The following is a 10,436-nucleotide window of genomic DNA, read 5'->3' as shown; positions in this document are numbered from 1 at the left end:
TTTTGGATTTTCATTTGTTGCCACTTCAAATCATCAAAATTAAATGAAATAAACATTTGAATGCATCAGTCTGTGTGCAATGAATAAATATAATGTACAAGTTACACCTTTTGAATGCAATTACTGAAATAAATCAAGTTTTTCAAAATATTCTAATTTACTGGCTTTTACCTGTAGATAGATAGATAGATAGATAGATAGATAGATAGATAGATAGATAGATAGATAGATAGATGGATAGAACTTTATTGATTCCTTCAGGAAAATTTAAATTCCAGCAGCAGTGTACAAAATTGTAAAAAGTAAATAATGGGCGTATAAATGGAAACAAAATAGAAAAATATTACAATAAGAATAAAAATAAAAAGCACAATGAAAATAAAAATATAAGAGTAAAATAAGAATATAACAAGAGAAACTAGGCAGTAGTGTCCATGTTATGAAAAAGTATTGCACTGTTATTGTTTTGCATCCCCTGTCATCTTGCCGATAGCCGATATTCCGATATTGACCAAACCCTTAATTACCGATACCGATATATACAGTTGTGGAATTAACACATTATTATGCCTAATTTGGACAACCAGGTATGGTGAAGATAAGGTCCTTTTAAAGAAATAAAAAAAATAAAAAATAAGATAAATAAATTAAAGACATTTTCTTGAATAGAAAATAAAGTAAAACAATATAAAAACAGTTACATAGAAACTAGTAATGAATGAAAATGAGTAAAATGAAGTGTTAAAGGTTAGTACTATTAGTGGAGCAGCAGCACGCACAATCATGTGTGCTTACGGACTGTATCCCTTGCAGACTGTATTGATATATATTGATATATTGTCACACCGCGGTGAGGGAAGTCTTGTCTTGGTTTTTTCTGTCTTGTGATTTACATGTTTTATTTTGAAAAGCAACTCCTCTTGTTTCAGATCACGGGTCCTTCCTCTTGTGTCACCAGTCTGACGTCATTCCTGACCCTTGATTGTTTCCACCTGTTTCCCATTACCCTCATGTTCTTTATAAGCCCAAGCCTCCCCTTGTTCTGTGCCAGATTGTCTCGAGCTTTCGTGCCTGTCTTGCGTTCCATGTCCCTGTTCATGTCCATGCCTTGCCTTGTCTCACGTCTACGTCCTTGCTCCCAGAAGATCCCACGCTGTAATTTTGAATTGACTTTTTTCCTCCCTCAGAGCGACTTTTGTTATCCTACCTTTTTCTACCGCGGTGGTGAGTTATTATTTTTCCTTAAAGATTTTTTCCTCAACGTTTGTTCAGTGATTTTTTTGTTTACATTTGATTAGAGTAGTTAAGTTTTATAGTCGTTATTTTCTTCCTCCTGTTTGGAGCGTTTTTTGTTAAAGTTTTTTGATAACAGATACGGTGCTAATTATATCGTCCTTATTTTTGTATTCCTCCTTTTTTGGAGTGATTTTCGGTTTTTCCCTTTTGGAACATTTTGTCAATAGTATTTTTGTATTTCATAGTAATTGAATTTACTCGGCTCTGGAGGCTTAAAGAGTATTTCAAAATAAAAGCTTTATTTGGAATCACCTCTCTGCATCTGAGTCCCTTCCTCCGTCCAAGCCTGACATATATAATGTAGGAACCTACCAGAATATTAATAACAGAAAGAAACAACCCTTTTGTGTGAATGAGTGTAAATGGGGGAGGGAGGTTTTTTGGGTTGGTGCACTAATTGTAAGTGTATCTTGTGTTTTTTATGTTGATTTAATAAAAAATAAAAAAAATAAAAAAAAATAAAAATACCAGATACCAGAGGTGTGGACTCGAGTCACATGACTTGGACTCGAGTCAGACTCGAGTCCTGAATTTGATGACTTTAGACTCGACTTGACAAAATGTAAAAAGACTTGCAACTCGACTTAGACTTTAACATCAATGACTTGTGACTTCACTTGGACTTGAGCCTTTTGAATTGACATGACTTGACATGACTTGCTACTTTCCCCAAAACCCAAAGATGAAAAAGTTATTCGGGAGCGCTCCGTATTTTTCATTGTGTACTTGTCTATCAGCGTTGCGTGTGTCAGCTGGTGTGGTCTCAGTACAACAGCCAATCAAATTAGATCTACTTTGTTTTCATCACACAGCATTCATCCAATCAAATTGCAGGACAACCAACGAAGAAGACATGTCCAAACCACACGCCAGTGAACAAAAAATGATACCTAAAATAATTTTGTTTGGGTATAAAAATTACGAGGTGGTCAACACAAAACGGTTTGCAGTATGCAACACATGCGGTTCGAAAATGACTGATGGAGAGGCAACAACTTCCAACTTCGTCCGGCATTTGAAGTTGCGCAAAGAACGGTAAGTTTTGAATGTAAGATAACGTTTATTGGCCAAGTAACGTGACTTTTATTTGCTGTGTAGTTAAATCAGTGAGGCTGTAAACTCACTGCTAACGTTATAACGTTATTGCAAACACGGGAATCTGTTGCAGTTCACTACCTTATTCATACTTTTTGTTCAGTGATTTTTTTTAAGCAGGGTTACGTTAGTCAATATATCACACGTAACGTTAGACGGCGGTCAGCAGCACCGCGTATTTTAGCCACCTAAAAAAAGACAAAAATAGTCAAATAAAGGTCAGTTAAAATGTATACTATATTATGAATATGTGTACCGTTTTAGCTAGCTTTCTGACATACTGTTGGTTGTTTACCTCAGTGGTCCCCAACCACCGGGCCGTGGCCCGGTACTGGTCCGTGGATCGATTGGTATCGGGCCGCACAAGAAATAAAAAAAAAAAATTCTTCTTTTTTTAATTAAATCAACATAAAAAACACAAGATACACTTACAAGTAGTGCACCAACCCAAAAAACCTCTCTCCCCCTTTTGTTCTGGGCATTGAACATGAAGACTCTTCCTTCACTGTTCCGAGTGGCCATGAGAGTCTTGGCAGTGCCTGCCTCCAGTGCTCCAGTGGAGCGAGTTTTCAGCCATGGTGGCATCATACTACGCCCCCATCGTGCACAAATGACTGACAGACTCTTGGCTAATTTGGTCTTTTGCAAATGCAATGCAGCATAGGGCCCTGACATATAAAAAGTACAACTTTTTTGTTATGTTCACGTATATGTCATGTTTTTTCAATGTTAACACTTTTGTACAAATAAGTACATTTGCACTTTATTTTTCAATGTGTTTTGTTCTGTAAAGGAATGAGTTCATGTTTAAAATGACTGGTTAATAGTGCTATTATAAAGTGCAATGTCAGCACAATTTTCTTTCCTGCAATTTAAAATGCACTTGTTTTAATAAATAAATACAGCGTTTGAAAAGCATACACAATCTGTGTTAATATATTGGTCTGTGGTTAAAAGGACTTGAAAGGACTCGAAACTCAAAATGCAGGACTTAGGACTTGACTTGAGACTTTCCAGTCTTGACTTTGGACTTGACTCGGGACTTGACTCGGACTTGAGGGCAAAGACTTGAGACTTACTTGTGACTTGCAAAACAATGACTTGGTCCCACCTCTGGTACATACATGGTATGTATATTCTAATACTCCTAAAAATTACTCACATTTTTTGTTTTATTACATACAATATTAGTAATTATTATTGGCGCCAATAGGCCATCCAAACGTGATGTTAGTCATATTTATACATTGAGATAATAAAACAGGTTGACGTACTTTGAGGCCACTGAGGAAGGTCTCGGCATGTTTGAGGTTCCCCTTGATGTAGAAGGTGATCATGCCCGGACATCCTGTGCATTGTCTCTTCACCACGTCATACTGAGGGTGAGACGACAGACCTGGGACACGCCCAAACATGCAGTCATGAACACATGAACATGATACACGACAATAAATACTGTTCACCTTTACAGCAGCAGTATAATGCAAAATACATGCTATTAATACGCTGAATTGTGTCATTGTGTGCGTTAAAACACAACCAATTATATTTAAAATCTGTAAAGTTTGTGGACATTTTGTCTCCAATATTTTGAATATTCCACTTTGGCAATTTCCGTGCCTTCAGGAGGGAAACTCTGACCATAGCAGGTCAGTCATACCATAGACATCTTTTAAGTAGACGCAGCATTGGCTGCTGTGACACGAGAAAGTGTGCCGCCATCTTGAAGTGGTGATGAGGATCCGGCGAGCAACCTAAACTGACAGTTGACAGGTAGAAAACAAAGATGCTAAACTGACAGGTAGAAAACAAAGATGCTAAACTGACAGTTGACAGGTAGAAAACAAAGATGCTAAACTGACAGGTAGAAAACAAAGATGCTAAACTGACAGGTAGAAAACAAAGATGCTAAACTGACAGGTAGAAAACAAAGATGCTAAACTGACAGGTAGAAAACAAAGATGCTAAACTGACAGTTGACAGGTAGAAAACAAAGATGCTAAACTGACAGGTAGAAAACAAAGATGCTAAACTGACAGTTGACAGGTAGAAAACAAAGATGCTAAACTGACAGGTAGAAAACAAAGATGCTAAACTGACAGGTAGAAAACAAAGATGCTAAACTGACAGGTAGAAAACAAAGATGCTAAACTGACAGTTGACAGGTAGAAAACAAAGATGCTAAACTGACAGGTAGAAAACAAAGATGCTAAACTGACAGTTGACAGGTAGAAAACAAAGATGCTAAACTGACAGGTAGAAAACAAAGATGCTAAACTGACAGGTAGAAAACAAAGATGCTAAACTGACAGGTAGAAAACAAAGATGCTAAACTGACAGTTGACAGGTAGAAAACAAAGATGCTAAACTGACAGGTAGAAAACAAAGATGCTAAACTGACAGGTAGAAAACAAAGATGCTAAACTGACAGGTAGAAAACAAAGATGCTAAACTGACAGTTGACAGGTAGAAAACAAAGATGCTAAACTGACAGGTAGAAAACAAAGATGCTAAACTGACAGTTGACAGGTAGAAAACAAAGATGCTAAACTGACAGTTGACAGGTAGAAAACAAAGATGCTAAACTGACAGGTAGAAAACAAAGATGCTAAACTGACAGGTAGAAAACAAAGATGCTAAACTGACAGGTAGAAAACAAAGATGCTAAACTGACAGTTGACAGGTAGAAAACAAAGATGCTAAACTGACAGGTAGAAAACAAAGATGCTAAACTGACAGTTGACAGGTAGAAAACAAAGATGCTAAACTGACAGGTAGAAAACAAAGATGCTAAACTGACAGGTAGAAAACAAAGATGCTAAACTGACAGGTAGAAAACAAAGATGCTAAACTGACAGTTGACAGGTAGAAAACAAAGATGCTAAACTGACAGGTAGAAAACAAAGATGCTAAACTGACAGTTGACAGGTAGAAAACAAAGATGCTAAACTGACAGGTAGAAAACAAAGATGCTAAACTGACAGTTGACAGGTAGAAAACAAAGATGCTAAACTGACAGGTAGAAAACAAAGATGCTAAACTGACAGGTAGAAAACAAAGATGCTAAACTGACAGGTAGAAAACAAAGATGCTAAACTGACAGGTAGAAAACAAAGATGCTAAACTGACAGGTAGAAAACAAAGATGCTAAACTGACAGTTGACAGGTAGAAAACAAAGATGCTAAACTGACAGTTGACAGGTAGAAAACAAAGATGCTAAACTGACAGTTGACAGGTAGAAAGCAAAGTTGCTAAACTGACAGTTGACAGGTAGAAAACAAAGATGCTAAACTGACCGTTGGCAGGTAGAAAACAAAGATGCTAAACTGACCGTTGACAGGTAGAAAACAAAGATGCTAAACTGACAGTTGACAGGTAGAAAGCAAAGATGCTCAACTGACAGTTGACAGGTAGAAAGCAAAGATGCTAAACTGACAGTTGACAGGTAGAAAACAAAGATGCTAAACTGACAGTTGACAGGTAGAAAACAAAGATGCTAAACTGACAGTTGACAGGTAGAAAACAAAGATGCTAAACTGACAGTTGACAGGTAGAAAACAAAGATGCTAAACTGACAGTTGACAGGTAGAAAACAAAGATGCTAAACTGACAGTTGACAGGTATAAAACAAAGATGCTAAACTGACAGGTAGAAAACAAAGATGCTAAACTGACAGTTGACAGGTATAAAACAAAGATGCTAAACTGACAGTTGACAGGTATAAAACAAAGATGCTAAACTGACAGGTAGAAAACAAAGATGCTAAACTGACAGTTGACAGGTATAAAACAAAGATGCTAAACTGACAGGTAGAAAACAAATAAACTGACAGTTGACAGGTGGAAAACAAAGACGCTCAACTGACAGTTGACAGGTATAAAACAAAGATGCTAAACTGACAGTTGACAGGTAGAAAACAAAGATGCTAAACTGACAGTTGACAGGTAGGAAACAAAGATGCTAAACTGACAGTTGACAGGTAGAAAACAAAGATGGTGTTCAGCGTTTTCCTGCTCAAATGAGCGGACTGTTGAAAATAAGAATCGGGGGATTACTTTTCACAAGTAAGATTTAACATTAACGTACTATTGCTTGTATTTTGTGAAAAGAATATTACTATATTATTATAGTTCTCTGCAAACCTACGAAATGTTCTATTTTGTCTTCATTATTTTGTCAGAATGCACCAGAATGCTTCATTTGTATGTGAAAATCACAAATAAATCTTCTGGGGGAGGATGACGCCCCTACAGGGGTTTGCTTTACAAACTTTCAGCCCCACCTAAAACAAAATTCACCAGCCGCCCCTGATTATGATGCATTCTCATTTTAGGCAAAGTATAAGACAATACTTTCTTAACAGTATAATTGTAACCAGGAATAAGTCTTCAAGTAACATTCTAATACTAACATTGTTGGGTAAGACAGAATTTGCTTTTATTCTGAATCCAGTGAAACAGATTGGTGGTTTTAGCCGATAAAAAGACTTTCAGGTGTTTATATATGTTTTATGTTGAAGTATTTGGCAGACGCTTTTATCCAAAGCGACATACATCAAAAATAGATATACAGGTAAAAGCCAGTAAATTAGAATATTTTGAAAAACTTGATTTATTTCAGTAATTGCATTCAAAAGGTGTAACTTGTACATTATATTTATTCATTGCACACAGACTGATGCATTCAAATGTTTATTTCATTTCATTTTGATGATTTGAAGTGGCAACAAATGAAAATCCAAAATTCCGTGTGTCACAAAATTAGAATATTACTTAAGGCTAATACAAAAAAGGGATTTTTAGAAATGTTGGCCAACTGAAAAGTATGAAAATGAAAAATATGAGCATGTACAATACTCAATACTTGGTTGGAGCTCCTTTTGCCTCAATTACTGCGTTAATGCGGCGTGGCATGGAGTCGATGAGTTTCTGGCACTGCTCAGGTGTTATGAGAGCCCAGGTTGCTCTGATAGTGGCCTTCAACTCTTCTGCGTTTTTGGGTCTGGCATTCTGCATCTTCCTTTTCACAATACCCCACAGATTTTCTATGGGGCTAAGGTCAGGGGAGTTGGCGGGCCAATTTAGAACAGAAATACCATGGTCCGTAAACCAGGCACGGGTAGATTTTGCGCTGTGTGCAGGCGCCAAGTCCTGTTGGAACTTGAAATCTCCATCTCCATAGAGCAGGTCAGCAGCAGGAAGCATGAAGTGCTCTAAAACTTGCTGGTAGACGGCTGCGTTGACCCTGGATCTCAGGAAACAGAGTGGACCGACACCAGCAGATGACATGGCACTCCAAACCATCACTGATGGTGGAAACTTTACACTAGACTTCAGGCAACGTGGATCCTGTGCCTCTCCTGTCTTCCTCCAGACTCTGGGACCTCAATTTCCAAAGGAAATGCAAAATTTGCATTGTTGGGTGATGGTTTGGGGTGCCATGTCATCTGCTGGTGTCGGTCCACTCTGTTTCCTGAGATCCAGGGTCAACGCAGCCGTCTACCAGCAAGTTTTAGAGCACTTCATGCTTCCTGCTGCTGACCTGCTCTATGGAGATGGAGATTTCAAGTTCCAACAGGACTTGGCGCCTGCACACAGCGCAAAATCTACCCGTGCCTGGTTGACGGACCATGGTATTTCTGTTCTAAATTGGCCCGCCAACTCCCCTGACCTTAGCCCCATAGAAAATCTGTGGGGTATTGTGAAAAGGAAGATGCAGAATGCCAGACCCAAAAACGCAGAAGAGTTGAAGGCCACTATCAGAGCAACCTGGGCTCTCATAACACCTGAGCAGTGCCAGAAACTCATCGACTCCATGCCACGCCGCATTAACGCAGTAATTGAGGCAAAAGGAGCTCCAACCAAGTATTGAGTATTGTACATGCTCATATTTTTCATTTTCATACTTTTCAGTTGGCCAACATTTCTAAAAATCCCTTTTTTGTATTAGCCTTAAGTAATATTCTAATTTTGTGACACACGGAATTTTGGATTTTCATTTGTTGCCACTTCAAATCATCAAAATTAAATAAAATAAACATTTGAATGCATCAGTCTGTGTGCAATGAATAAATATAATGTACAAGTTACACCTTTTGAATGCAATTACTGAAATAAATCAAGTTTTTCAAAATATTCTAATTTACTGGCTTTTACCTGTATAATGTATTCTTACATTGTTTATGTAGCATGTTTATACAACCTAATCATATTGTTTCTTCAATTTAAAAATAGCTGACCCTTCTCTGGGATTATATTCCCAGTTTTGACCTGGGACGTCTGGTCACTTATAGCATATAAGAATATTCTATTACTGTTAAGCAAACTATGAATAGTAAAACATGTGTCCTTTATCATAACTACACGTATGACCAAAAAGCGGGTGAAAATCAGTGGTATTCAGTGAGGTAAGATGAATTAAATGTGCTGACAGTGCATTGCTCCTGCCAAATGAATTGCACTGATCACCACTCCAAGATGGCGGCCCCGCGTCTCGTCAGCGCCAGCAGGCAGTAGCGCTCCATGTTGCGTTTACTTAGAACATGTCTATGAGTCATACTGGAAGTACAGCATATTTGTCGGTCACAATCCTTATGCAAGACAAGAACACCTTTTTCTTTTCCTTTTTTTTTAATGTATTCTAAGTCGTAAATAAACGCTAGTAAAAGTCAGCTAACAATGGAGTCAATGGGGGACACGAAACCTTAAAAAAATGTTTTTTAAAAAACGCCAACAATACTCCATTGACAGGTGGTGACCTGAACACTAACAAGTATTAGCCATATTGTTATTATAAGTGCTAACGCAGAGGAACTACTTTTAGAGAGCGAACTATATTGACATGTTGAGCTGCTGCATCGCCTCAGAGTGGGTGAAAGTTACTTCGAGATGATAAATCATGTCTCTCACTTGGATAGTAGAAGGTTGTGGACATAAACCACAAGTTGGTCAACTTTGACATCCAACTTAGACCCAAAGATGATGAGAAACACACGAAAAGAGGCTCGTTTGCGACCACCTTTTATATGAGGATTATGATGAATTTTTCGTAAAAACGGGAAGTTATAAGTCTTCATCCCACTGAGAGCAGACATTGTACAGTAAGTGATTGTTTGATTATGTATTTCTTGTTTAGCACTTAGCAATACTGCTACCTGCTGGATATGTTTGGCACAAAGCTACGTCCTCCTTTTATTCCGGCTTTAAAATATAAAGTTCTGGGTCATAATTTGTCCCAAAGTAGTCTCACGCTCATCAAAGCTCAGGGATCTCTGAGATTGATATCGTTTAGATCATACAGTATCTATTTACTCGCAAACCTTCTCAGTCTTTTGGTGTTAAAAATGCAAAATATGATAGCTGTGTCAAAATAAAGTCCACTTATTTTACATGATAATGCTACTTTAAAGCGTGGACAGATGAAATAAATACTGTACTGTACAGAAATGGAATTAATTGCTACAGTAAAGTTATTCTTCTACCAGGATAGATTAAATAAATACCGTACTGTACACAAAAAAAATTAATTGCAACAATAAAGTTATTCTTCTACCAGGATAGATTAAATAAATACCGTACTGTACAAAAAAATTATTAATTGCAACAATAAAGTTATTCTTCTACCAGGATAGATGAAATAAATACCGTACTGTACACAAAAATAATTAATTGCAACAATAAAGTTGTTCTTCTACCAGGATAGATGAAATAAATACCGTACTGTACACAAAAATAATTAATTGCAACAATAAAGTTATTCTTCTACCAGGATAGATGAAATAAATACCGTACTGTACACAAAATCAATTAATTGCAACAATAAAGTTATTCTTCTACCAGGATAGATTAAATAAATACCGTACTGTACACAAAAATAATTAATTGCAACAATAAAGTTATTCTTCTACCAGGATAGATGAAATAAATACCGTACTGTACAGAAAAATAATTGATTGCAACAATAAAGTTATTCTTCTACCAGGATAGATGAAATAAATACCGTACTGTACACAAAAATAATTAATTGCAACAATAAAGTTATTCTT

General features: G+C 37.0%; 1 protein-coding gene across 1 annotated transcript in view; it reads right to left on the bottom strand.

Moving 5' to 3' along the window:
* LOC133616734 (cystathionine gamma-lyase-like) overlaps positions 1 to 10,436 on the bottom strand; it is a 64,585-nt gene that overhangs the window by 7,707 nt on the left and 46,442 nt on the right. Inside the window, exon 9 of the mRNA XM_061976316.1 lies at positions 3,666 to 3,787. Within this exon, the coding sequence (XP_061832300.1) occupies positions 3,666 to 3,787 (122 nt within the window). The remainder of the gene's footprint in view (positions 1 to 3,665; positions 3,788 to 10,436) is intronic.

The sequence above is a fragment of the Nerophis lumbriciformis genome, linkage group LG14 (assembly GCF_033978685.3).
Source record: "Nerophis lumbriciformis linkage group LG14, RoL_Nlum_v2.1, whole genome shotgun sequence".
Lineage (NCBI taxonomy): Eukaryota > Metazoa > Chordata > Actinopteri > Syngnathiformes > Syngnathidae > Nerophis > Nerophis lumbriciformis.
This window is presented reverse-complemented; position numbering and strand designations above follow the sequence as displayed.